The following is a 13,104-nucleotide window of genomic DNA, read 5'->3' on the forward strand; positions in this document are numbered from 1 at the left end:
AAATAAACGCACTCACGCTTTACACTTGGTCATGAAGCTGACACGCCGCACGAGTGTGCTTTTAATAACTGGCGTGTCGGCCCAACTTTCGTTATCACCAAGTGGAGGCCAACAATACGATAAAATACGGGTCAATTAACTCATGACTTTGGTACTATTATTAATTAATTACTTTAATTATTAATTTCTTGGACCGACTGACTGTATAAATACTTACAACATTATGGTCAAATTAATCTTTATTTGCATAGTTGTTACTTTACCAATGTCCTCTTTTTTTTTTTAAACATTTTTTTTCTTCTTATAATATGACTTAATAATAGCATAGGAAGCTTCTGTATATCATTTGATTAGAATAATTAATAATTAATTATAGTTATTACAATTCATTTAATATTTTCATTAAATTAAAAGTTCGAATATTACCGATCATCTCTTCTGATTAATAATTAATAAATTTTATTAAAATTTCTTAAAAAAGTTAGTAATATATCATAATATTAGATTATGTCTTTCCACCTAAATGTTGTTATATATTGTATTAAATTAATTAAATTTTTTAAAAATATCAATAATTAATAATTTGTATTAATGTGTTAATACAAATTAAGAAGGGGCTGGAAAATTATTCAAGCTTTAATATTTGCCTCTCTAAAGACCAGTCAAGTCAAGCCGACACCATAGTTTTCATAATGGATCCATTGCACGAGTGTTGGATTATTGCAACATTTTTTTTAGGGTTTCTTTATATTTTTCTCAATCTAGAAGAAGAAGAAGATGACTCTAATCTCAATTTCTTTATTAAACAATGTTATACATGTGAGGCATACGTGTGCCAATTAATCTAAGGATTATATAGTCTTTAATTAATAAATTTGGACGGATGAGTTAAGTAATTAATTTTAAGATATATATATATATATATATATATATTATAATCAAAATAAAAAAAAAAAGACTAAGTTATTGTAAAGTTTCTTTCACTGTATCCTTTAGATTCTTTTTGACTCGAGAAAGGAAGGATTCTTGTCGAGACATATTTTGGACAATTTCTATTTTATTTTATTTTATTTTTAATTTTATTAGCCACTCAATCAAGATGTGATTAATTATACGACTCTCGATCTTCAAAATAATCTAACTAGTATTGGAAGATTTATTTGAATTTAAATGATTCATTATCTGAAGTGGTTATGGAGAGTTCGAGTTCATATGAGAATGAGCTCATCAACTGTTAGATTAAATTTTTGCATTTAAATTCATGCATTCTATATATATACTTTAGTTAGTTCTACACATATCTCAATACAAATATATAATATGATAATTGTTAGGCTTGTTCTCATATAAGTTCGAGCTTATATTTGATGCACTCTTTATTATTACTTAGTTAAGATGTCCGATAGTTGAAGACATATTACTCACTTGATAGAGTTAGGTTCAAGCATTCAATGATATGAAACTCATTTCAGATTTTGTGTTGTTCATGTACATGAATCCTTAATTGTATTTAATTTTATAATATGATTTGAAATCATTTTGATGCAAACATTGAGAGAGAGACATTCAAACATCACATTAGAGACCGACAATAGAAATGAGGATGAAAATGACATTGCTTTATAGTTCAGAAACATATGAAAAACCCTTCATTTTCAAGACAAAATATTTAAATGATGCAAGAAATTTAGAGATTTAAATAATATTTTTTTATGTATTTTGAATAGGGGGCAATTATTCAAAGTCTAAGCCATAATATATGGGTGATGATAGAACCTTGGAGCAGTATAGAAAATAGAAATTCACTGGAAGACAGTTTGAGCTTGCCATTTCAATTTGAATACACAGAAGATTGATTGTATTGTTATGATGAAAATGAGATGGGTTTTGTTTTTTTGTGTACAAGTAAAAGAATTGAGTTTGAACAAGTTTTTACTAAAACAATCTAAGAGATATAAAATCACATGGTGCAGACAACCTTGGAGAAACCATGAGAGAGTTTCAGACACAAGTTAACTTCATTTTTCTAGGATTTATTTGACCAACAGGATAATCCTGTTGTGAAATTTTTGTTTGGATTCGATTTATTATAGATATAAGAAATAAATATGTACTATGCATATCATATATATAATATGGATGGATCTCATTATATATTTTATATCTTAGACCTGATAGATTAAGTTTTGTAATAATAATGTTATCATCATCTTCTTATTTTGTCATATGTCCATAGTTAATTGAGAAGCCATGTGCAAGGCACATGATAATTTTATATAATGATATTAAAAATTTTAAGATATAAACTGATTTTAGTGCTTATTTCAAAGTCATCACCCATATTAAAATTAAAATAGAGGAATTTGAACCCTCAGTTCAGTATAATTAAGTTGAAATTTTGCAATTTGATGTCAATTATTAGATTTAAGTGATGATTTTTTTTAAATACCTATTTTTTTGCTCTTAAAATAAATAAAAATAAAAAATTTAAATTTTAAAAACATTGATAATTTTAAATCTCAAATTATTAGTAGTCCATTCCAATTCAATATCTAACTATTTTAAGAAAATATTTTCAATCAATAATTAATAGCAAACAGTTAGCTATTCACAACTAATTAGCTATTAAGTATTCGATAACTTCAAAGATTTAACAAAAAAAAATTATTTTTTTTTAAATTATAATTTTAAATACTATTAGAAAATTTTTTTATTGTTTTAAAGTTTTTATGATTAAAATATATTAAATTTAAATAAAATTTTAATATTTTTTAATTAATATTTTATAATATATTTTCAACCGAATTAAAGCAAGCTTCCTTGGAAGCTTGGAATTAATTCCATGTGAAGTTGATTCAGAGAGAGCAATTAAAGCCCCACCAGAGCTTCTTTCTTCGAGTGTTAAACATACGGACACTGCAAATATGGACAATACATTAAATAAAAATTGTTCAATATTCTTCACAACTTTTCCCCGACCAGAAGAAATTAACTTTTGTATGCTACTTTCTTAATCTCTCAAAAAAGAGTGCTAACTTTTGTTTCCAAATTGTATATTTAATGTCTTTGTGTAGTGCAGTCCATCACAAATCTGTTATTATACATTATAATCAAATGTGTAAGCTCATACTCATACATTGAGGCCCCATTACCTCTTTTCAGGGACTTTGGCCAAATGAAATCTTTCTAAATCTGTTCTTTCTGCCTTCATAAATAATAAATAAATTACATCTTTTCATTGTTGGGCTATAATCATTTTCAGCCTATATTGCTCTTGCTGACACCATCCAATCATATGTTGAGAAAAAGAAGGAAAATCGAACCTGAATATATGAGTCTATTACAAACTTGAATTGAACGGCCGAGGCCAGTAAGTAGGCTGAGGTAAGAATCTATGATGAGTTTGATGGGTTTTCTGGAATTAGGATCAGCCATTGTTAAAAAGTTAGAATTAATCAATTACTTGTAATATTATGATGTGGGACTCTTGACACTCTGCTTCAAGTGGCAATCACTTTGGTTGGCACTTGAATCTTGAAATTCTTTTCCTTAAACTTTTGAATTTTGATACAGTACTAACACTGAAAATTTGACACTTAAATTGAATTGGGCCAAATCTATTCTGATACCATATTACATACTTAAATTGAACAGGCGGATACCAGCAAGTGAGCTGAGGTAAGAGTCCATGACGAGTATGATGGGTTTACTCGAATAAGGATCAACTGTTGCTAAAATGTTAGAATTAACCAATTATTTGTAATCTTTCGATGTTAAACTCTTGATCTCTTAAGTTCAATATATATATATATATATTAGCACTAAACTATATGCGCCCAATATCAAATATTTTTATTAGAATAAGCATTAACGGTGGGTGAAATTATGCGTGTAGAATTGGGTTTTCTAGTTTTTCTTGGATGCTACGAGTCCCATAGGGTGGCCTAGGACTAGGAGTGGCAATGGATATTGAATACAGCCATTTCTTACTAAGCCACTACTTTTTTTAAGGTGTGTCGTAAGTAATGGTGGGGAAGCTTATCCCATTACTTGCAGTTATATGGGAATGCTCCACCTTTGTTTGCATTATACAACATAATAAACTTTTGAAAATTAAAAAAAAAAAAACAAAAATTTAAAGAACATGGCAATTTTCTGCTTCAGAAGAGAGACAAGATATTGCTCTACCATCAACAAATAATTTATTTCATTTTTAAACAAATTTATGTTTAGAATGATATATAAATCTTGAGAAAGGGTAGCCTAATATACTACTTATAATAATCTAAATTCTTCATTGAATAACAGAAACAAGAAATAATCAATCAACTACAAGAGTAAAAGATCTCGTATTGGCAAAATACTGCACATATTTCTGCAAGAATTCACAAAATTGCTTCAAAGTTATATGCTGATATTGTAGAAACAAAATTAACATTTACAAAATACTTAACATCTTATAGGGAAAATTGATGAGATTATTGGTTTTTAGTCATCTAAAAAATACCTCCATCAGCGGTCCCTGTCTAAGCTTTGCGTACATCTGGTAGAGTGTAGTGACTATCCTCTGGAAATGTTCATCTGCATGACTCTTCCACATTGTGCAAAATTCCACCCCTCTTCCATTTCTACTGTAAGCATGAGTGTCAATGTTCCTCTTCATATGGTAAACAGTACCTGGAACTAACAACTCCTAAAGCACTGTACAAGCTGCTCCTTCCTTTTTGAGGACAGAATAATTGTCTATTGTAGCTTTGGAAGTTGAAGTGGATCCTGAGGTTGGTGATTGCTTTCTGATGGAACCATCTTTAAAGGACATCAAACAGCATTTGGCAATGGAGAGAGGCAAAATTCAGCAATTTAGTAAAAGAAAAAGAAAATGTAATAGTGATACAAATAATTTGCATATAACCTAATTCATTTGAACCTAAATAAATATTAAATACACAATATTCTTTGTCTTAAGGATCAGATGAAGATGCAATTATTTTCTTCAGTACTAGAAGGTTATGTAAATTCTATTAATTCTGAAGAGACTTGAACACCCTTAAAATCCTCGATTGGAATTAAGGATGACTGTCAAAGATAAATAAGATATAGGCCAATTGTAAGATCACTCAAGCTCCAACCCTCAATCCCATTCTTGCTCTGCTGAATGCTTGCAATGATCTCTGTAAGAGATCAACCACCAGGAGGGGTTTTGTTTCTAAGTCCATTCCCTGCAAATTGGAACATCCAATAACCCTCCATGATCATAAGGCAAGCTTGAAAACTGTATGAGGCAGTGATTTACAGAACACTGGAAAACTCTAATGATATTAGTACTGAAAGTGGCAATACGAAATAATGTATAATAAACTGTCTTCAGCCATACCCTGAATCAAAAAGATGAAATGGCAGGTAGGATTGACAATTCAAAGCAAAATTTATGGATTAAAACTTCAAATGACGCAGGTCAACAGGGACAGAGATGTATACATGCAAAGTATCAACTTTTAAACAAGACTGAGTTCATTTACAGCAACGCTACCATGCCAAAACCATTTCTGAAGCAAAGAAGAGCTGTATTTTTAGGAGAAGCACAATTAAATATCACCAAACCAGTCAGCAGAGCTCACTTAAATAATTGCAGAGCTGGTTCAAGAGCTTTCGTATGCCCAGTAAGCTCCAACCACCACTTATTGTCACTCAGATCATCACCATTCACCAGCAATGCATTTGCCAAGTCCAGACTTATAGCCTGTCTTTTTCTCAAGTTTAGGCCTTGAAGAAGCCTGGGCTGCATTCTTTGCTTCTTCCAGTGAATCTGCTTCTTACTTCTCTGGTTTTGATCTTTGTGATTGAAACCGACTCAAAAATCCATAGACAAACCTTTGGTATGTTTCTCGTCTCTTGATCTAATTTGTGTAATCTGCAGAGCAACAAATGGAAACAAAAATTCTAGATGATCATATAAATTAATAATTATATCCCATTGATATGAGCAAACACAATTAAAACCATTCATTATCCAGGAACATACCCAAAATCTTAATCCAATTACAACATAACAAGCTACTGAAAATAAGATTTGTCCTTAGTTTTTATTTTTATCGTTGCAACATAACACTTTACTACTTTTAGTTTATCCAAAGTAATTATTTTTCTCACTTGCTACAAATAGTGTCCCATATTTACTTAGAAAGAGAAACACGCTTATCTTATAGCTGTTGCACTTTTGATGCTCTGTGCAACCAATGGCCACCAAATCAGGCTATTATTCATAGCCCAAATTTGAAAATTGAGCAATTATATGCCATTTTTGCTCTTCCTTTCTATATCTATAATCTAAGAAAGTTTTCTGCTTAGCCTGAAATACCCCATAGTATGTTTATAAGACATTTCAAAATGCAAAATGCGAGCAATATGCTTCCAAACATAAACATAAAAGTTGTTTGCTTACAAAGATTAACTTCACTTTATGAAATCCCACTTCCAAACATTACATATTATTCATCCATTTTTTTTGGATGGAGCAGCTTGGTTTCGTAGTTTGGTTCTCTGTGGTTGTTTTGCTTGAATCACAAACACAACGCATTAAAGCACAGATAACATCCACGAATTTGTCAAAGTGAACAGCTTTTTATGAAATTTTTCGCCAAAAGGAAGGAGAGGATCAAAGCTAAAAAAATCTGAATCTAAGAGACAAGAAATTAACCAAAGAAAATCTGCTATTGAGTTCTAGGAGAAACCAGAAATGCAAAGATGAACTTACATAAATCGTGGAAGAAGCGGTTTATCAATCTATCAGCCATTTCGAGACACAGAACGGAAGATATGAAGGACTATGTACATTATTGGATGACATTGTCGGAGTTCCGCATAGGCTGAATAATGACACGAGGCTCGATTATTTTTCTCGGCATACGGTGGTGATTTGCGGCTGCCGTGGCCGTGGAGGTCCAACTGCGATAGAGACCTGTGGCGGTGAAGTAGCAGTGACAGAGAAGAGGAGGAGGAAGAAGTGACGAAGAAGAAGATGTACGGAACAGAAGGCTAATTTCGACATTATGTTGTAGACAGAAGGGTATTACAGTCACTCAACGTCTTAATTGCTCATATGGAGGTTGGAGCGGGTTATTGGGCTCCGGTTGGTTGGTCTTTTTGTCTTCTTCTACAGATCCGAAATGGATCAAACTAACGACGGCGTTTTAGTCTTCTTTTCTGTCTCCTTTCCCTATAAATAAATAACTTCACCTAGGGTTTTTCAATTCACACTGTCAGTCTAATTCATCTCTGTTGCCCTGTAAAATCACCGGTTCGTCTTCCACTCTCGGCCGGCAACGGCCCTATCATCACCGTCTAATTCTCAATTTCTTTAAATGGTTAATTAACCTTAGCCGGTAGTGGCTTAATTTATTATTGTTCTGTAAAAATTTGTGTGATGAGAATGAGATGATGATTGTGATATGTTTCCCTATTGGTTTGATTGCCGTAATGATGGCAAACATTCTGTCGTAGCTCTATCTGATCATTCTCTTTCACATTATAATCTTTTATTTTGCTGTGTACCTAAATCATGTCATTTTTCAACATGTTGTAAGGAGATGATGATTTATGTTTGTTTCCCTATTGGTTTGATAGCCGTAATGATGGCATCTTCCAATGTATTAGCTCTATCTGATCTTTCACTTGGCTTGTGAATTGGCCGCTTGCATTTTTTTTAACCTTGATTTGAGAGTTTCGAAAATAAATGTTAGTTGTATTTGGGCTTTAAGTTTTGAGGATGAAATGATGATTACACTATGTTTTCCTATTGATTTGATCACCGCAATGATGGCAAACATATTAGCTCTATCTGATACGAATGGAATGGGGGTAGTCAATTTGTTTCAAAGTAGTGGCGTTGCTCTTCTTTAATAAAATAAGGCAGGCCCATTAGAAATCAGATCTGAAGTTTACGATAAGAGATCTTTGTGAACTCTTCTTTGTCATCTGTCATTTCTTTTGTTATTATCAATGTTTATGGTGTTTTGATCGTTTATTGTTTTTAAGTAGGGTGGTCACAGTTCAGGAATCGCTGGTTTAGGTTTAATGAAATCATGAACCTGAACTAAATCATCAGGAAATAATTTGAAAGACGATTACTGAATCGTCGGTTTCAATTTGAGCTCCAGTTTAAAAAGATTTGAAGGGCAGTACGAAAAAAAAACGATTCAAAACAGTTTGGAGGACGGTTTGGAAGTGATTTAGGGATAGTTTAGATAAAAAAATTAAAAAAAAAATTTATTGATTCAAAATTTAAGTTATATTTATAAAAATATTTTAATTTTTTTTAGAAATCTTTCAATTAAAATAAAATAAGAAAAAAAAAGAAAGAAAATAATTTATCTTTAAGAAAAATTGAATAAATAAAGACTTATATCTGATTAAAAAACTATAAATGAAATTAATTTTTTTTAAAGAAAGTAGCAAAAAGTGTATGAACTTAATTTTGCTTAAATATCCCTTTAGAATTTAGAGGAATAAAAATTTTTAGTTATATTACTCGCCTTTTTTTTTAATTATATAATAATTGATAATTAAAAAGTATAAAAGAGAAAAAAATTAAAATAGAAGGTATTGTAAATTTTATTGAGGATTTAAAGTAATAACAAAGTAATTGAGATTGTATTGAAAATTTCAGTAAGTATATAAAATAATAAAGTAGGAAAATTGAGAAAGTATTGGAAACTAAAATGGGTGTAGAAAATAATTATTTAGAGAATTTGAGAAAAATTGAAAAAATATTAAGAATTGAAGAAAATATAGAGAATAATTATGTAGAGAATTAATGATGTATATAAAATGAATTAGGAGTGAGGTAACATATTTATTGAATTTTTTTATATTTAAATCGCCGGTTGAATCCGGTTTGAAATCGTCGGTTTAATCCGATTCGGAATTGCTGGTTCACGGTTCTTAAAAAATATGAACCTGAACCAAACCACAGAAAGACGATTTCGGTTCGGTTCGAAGCCAATTCCGATTTTGGTCCGATTTTGATCGAACCAATTCCGGTTCGGTTCCAGTTCAAAACCAGACAGTGGCCACCCCTATTTTTAAGTGCTTCTGATTTTTTTTTAAATTTAATTCATTCTTTTTCCTAAATGAACATGTTCTATCTGATTATTTCTTTATTTTTCTTGTCTAATTGTGTTTGCCATTATTCTATTTATTCTAGAGGCAATTTAGATGTGAGGTGCCCCTCCTTTACGCTTAAGTTGATATTCCTCGTTTTAAGATGATAGTCCTCGTTTATCTTCTTGAAGAGCTGCGAATCGTTGGGTTTCATTAATGAGTTCACTTATAATGTGAAAGACTGGAGCACTGCTCCAAACAAGCCTTTATACGAAAAAGGATTTCTTAACACTGTATTCAGTCTTAATTGTATGTGATCAGGTTTAAGGTGTGCTGGAGTTGAACTTGCTAGTATTTAATACCCTTTGTTGTCTTTAGCTTTTCCTTGAACACTGAAAATTAAATTCTGGTATATGGTGATGGTTAGTTGGTTTTGAAACGTTATGGAAGAGATTGTCATATGAGATGAACAGGAAACAAACAACTGAAACCATTGTTGCTATGTTCTCGACAAATAATGAATGACATGGATTGTAGCTTCCATTGTCATTTCAAGTCTAAGTAATAATTGCGATTCTTATTGTTTTTGTTAGCAAGAAATACTTGTTCTCTAGTGTTGGGTGTTCAGGACTCTTGTCTGAGTTTAAGGATATACTTCTATGTATTGTTTTGATATTTTCAGGCCATTTGAAGTATGTTCAATATAGCCTGAGCTAACACCATGAATTGATAGATCGGAAAAACCTGGTTGCAGCAGATTCTTGTTTTTCTCTGCTAATCTAACTCGGTTAAATTTGCGTTTAAATATCCAGATGGCATATGTAGAGACTGTTGAGGCTGTGGAAATGGCTTTTGCATCGTCTGTGGCAAAATGCAATGTCAAGGAGTTGTATAGTTCATTTATTGCTTGTCATGTATAATGAATTTATTTGTATTGAAAGTCGTCCTTGTATGTCTAAGGATGCCATTCTGTTAATGACTAATGAGCTTACTGATTCTTTGATTTTGAAGTTGTGTCATACTGTTAATGGGATAACAAGATTTTTCAATTAATTTTGGACACAGTTAATCTTGAAACGGGCATGAAATTCTAATCCACCATTTGCGGTTTGAGCTAAGTACATCCTCTTTGACCACGAATCTGCTTATCGTTTAAAGAAGCAGCAGCTATGCGCCAATGAGGTTGTCTGGGAGTTCAAAGTGGCCTTTGTCAACCATTTCCTTGAGGTAATCACCGACCGTGGTGACTAGTCTCAAACCTAAAAGTCAAGAAGCCTAACCTACTAATGTCAAAGTTCTTAAATCATGTTAGAACAGCTTGCCATTTTCTGATTGAATGATAGAAGATAGGAGCGGGAAGAAAGCCACGTTCGGTGTGAAAGTAGTGTGAGTCCAAGCTTCATGCGAGAATAAGTTAAATAACATCAGTTTACAGTTCAAAGAAAAAAAAATATAAAAAATTTCAGTTCGAAATAGTTTACGTAGACACAGAAGACAATACACAATGAGCATCCACCCATGGAATAGGAAAAAATAGATCTTCACCAGCATGAGTACATTTTGTGAGAGGAAGATTATGTATTAACCGCATCACTACTGTACGCTTTAAATTTGCTCGAGCCGCATTTTCATCTTCTTGCTCCTTAGTGGCATCATCGTTGTACTGCATGAGAATGGTGAATACTAATTCGATAAATTCTTCTAAATTGTTCTGGATGGAAAAAAACTTTTACAAGCTGAATCCTAGAAATGACCAGTGAAAGGAGAAGACAGGTACCTCTATCAAATAACCACCATGCTCTTTTGAGAGCTAGACCTAAACTTCCTGCTACTAGGGCGGATAGAGTACATAGCAGAATTGCCCCCACTATTGATCATCTCTCCATAGAGACCAAAGACCAACCTGCTATTAGATAGACCATAGTTCAGGTACATAGCCAACTAGCTTCAGCTGCCCATCCAATTCTTCCAGCAATGAGTAAATCTCATCAGAAGCTAGGTGAGATTTATCAGATGCAGCAAATTGATGCACTTTACTTTCCATCTCTATCCAACTGGACCCGGGACATCTCTTTTCTATTCCTAATTTCCTCATGCCGTCCCTGATCTTCGCAGCCTCGCTCCACCTATTAACTTCAGCATACATGTTAATCAAAAGAGTATAATGCCCACTGTTGCTTGGCTCCAAAATCATCAATTCATTAACAGCAACCTGTGCAATCTCCAAGTTCTTGTGAAGTTTACATCCACCCAACAAAGCACCCCAAATAACAGCGTTTGCTTCGAATTTCATAGTTCTTATCAATTGTAATGCTTCTTCAAGCAAGCCAGCTTTGCTCAATAGATCAACCATGCATCCATAATGTTCGATTTCAGGATGGATAGAGAAGTCAAATACCATACTCTCAAATATCTTACGTCCTTCTTCAATTAGCCCTGCATGAGTGCAGGCACTTAAAACACTAATAAATGTAACACCATTTGGCTTTATTTTCTCCTCCTTCATCTTGTGAAACATTGTCTGTGCTTCTTCTGCATATCCGTGTGCTGCAAGCCCTTCAATCACTGAATTCCAACAAAACAAGTTCTTCTCTCGCAACTTGAAGAACACCAAGAGGGACCTATCTAAGCTCCCACATTTGGCGTACATATCAATCAATGCAGACCCTATATAAACATCAAGGTGAAATCCATTCTGCATTACATAAAGATGTATTTCTTTCCCCAAGTCAAGGGCTCCCAAATGAGCACATGCTGAAATCACAGTTGCCATGGTCACTTCATCCGGGCTAATCCCATCTTTTATCATCTCATTAAAAACAACCAATGCTTCTTTAAATCTTCTATTCTGAGAATAACAATCGATCATTGTTGTCCACGAAATAATATCCCTTGCAGGCATTTGATTAAACAGAAATTCAGCCGAATCTAAATCTTTCAATCTTGCATACCCATCAATCAAAGTATTCCAAGTAGCTGTGTTCTTTTCAGGCATCCTATCAAACAATCTCCTCGCAGAACTCAAATCTCCAAACCGTGCAAGACTAGAAACAATGGTAGTCCAAGCAAAGACATCTCTGTGAGGCATTTCATCAAACACCCTTTTGGATTCAGTAATTCTGCCCACGCGCGAATAAAAATCAACCAAAGAAGTTTGAACAAACACATGTGAGTCAAACCCATGTCTCCAAACGTGACCATGAACAGCTTCTCCAAACCTCACTACGGATGCTAAACTGCAAGCTTTAATTAAAGATGAAAATGTGTAACTTGTAGGCAACACTTGAACTCTCAGCATGTCTATATAAAATTCAAGGGCTTGAATCGGATAATAGCATTGAACAAATCCTCTAATCATCGCATTATAGACAAAAACATTATGATTTTCCATTTGGGTATAGGCTAAAACTGCAAAATCTACATGGCCAAGAGTGGAACAAGCGGTGATAAATTGGTTCATCAAGAAACAATCTTGACTTGTATTGGTTTTGATCATGGAAGCATACACACATTCCAGCTCCTCCATCTTAGAGCAATGCTTTAATTGGTTAGCTATGGAGTGTTTAGAAATTGAGAAACGATTAATCTCAGTTAAGGTTTTCTGGCATTTGGCTAACATTGGCGAAGAGAAAATTGATCCCACTTACGGTTTTCCCATTTCATTTTGCTTTGATGTTGCAGGAAATAAAAATAAAATAAAATAAAATTTGGTATTGGTAGAAAGAAGTGAGCAAGGGTAATTTAGGTCATGTTCAATTGCACACGTTGGAAAATTTTAATTTAGTCCCTTTTTAATTCTTTTTTTTAAATTAACATAAAAATTATAATTTAAACTTAATTTAATATAAAAATTAAAATTTTTAATTAAAAAAAATTTAATTTTTTATTTTCGAATTAAATTTTAATTAAGTAAAAAATTTAAAAATTAAATTTTTTAATTTTTTATTTAAAGTAAAAAATTTAATCCATAAATTTTATTTTTTAAATTAAATTAAATTAAAATTA

General features: G+C 32.3%; 1 protein-coding gene, 1 long non-coding RNA gene and 3 other non-coding genes across 5 annotated transcripts; 3 read left to right on the forward strand and 2 right to left on the reverse strand.

The window, feature by feature from the left end:
- Nucleotides 1–4,352: 4,352 nt before the first annotated feature.
- LOC110648402 (uncharacterized) lies at nt 4,353–7,295 on the reverse strand. Its single transcript, XR_009140620.1, has 3 exons — nt 6,755–7,295; nt 5,619–5,911; nt 4,353–4,806 (listed from the first exon to the last, which is right to left on the reverse strand). It is a non-coding gene; the product is annotated as an uncharacterized LOC110648402 (long non-coding RNA).
- Nucleotides 7,296–7,427: 132 nt separating this feature from the next.
- Nucleotides 7,428–7,516, forward strand: LOC131170139 (small nucleolar RNA Z102/R77). The gene has a single exon (XR_009141080.1). It is a non-coding gene; the product is annotated as a small nucleolar RNA Z102/R77 (small nucleolar RNA).
- Nucleotides 7,517–7,579: 63 nt separating this feature from the next.
- On the forward strand, nt 7,580–7,669 carry LOC131170140 (small nucleolar RNA Z102/R77). Its single transcript, XR_009141082.1, has one exon. It is a non-coding gene; the product is annotated as a small nucleolar RNA Z102/R77 (small nucleolar RNA).
- A 94-nt stretch (nt 7,670–7,763) lies between these two features.
- Nucleotides 7,764–7,845, forward strand: LOC131170141 (small nucleolar RNA Z102/R77). Its single transcript, XR_009141083.1, has one exon. It is a non-coding gene; the product is annotated as a small nucleolar RNA Z102/R77 (small nucleolar RNA).
- A 2,656-nt stretch (nt 7,846–10,501) lies between these two features.
- LOC110648401 (pentatricopeptide repeat-containing protein At1g06143) lies at nt 10,502–12,808 on the reverse strand. Its single transcript, XM_021802616.2, has 2 exons — nt 10,877–12,808; nt 10,502–10,762 (listed from the first exon to the last, which is right to left on the reverse strand). The coding sequence occupies exon 1, from the start codon at nt 12,716–12,718 to the stop codon at nt 11,009–11,011; it is 1,710 nt and encodes a 569-aa protein (XP_021658308.2). The 5' UTR covers nt 12,719–12,808; the 3' UTR covers nt 10,502–10,762; nt 10,877–11,008.
- Nucleotides 12,809–13,104: the final 296 nt, after the last annotated feature.

The sequence above is a fragment of the Hevea brasiliensis genome, chromosome 10, assembly GCF_030052815.1.
Source record: "Hevea brasiliensis isolate MT/VB/25A 57/8 chromosome 10, ASM3005281v1, whole genome shotgun sequence".
Taxonomy (NCBI): domain Eukaryota; kingdom Viridiplantae; phylum Streptophyta; class Magnoliopsida; order Malpighiales; family Euphorbiaceae; genus Hevea; species Hevea brasiliensis.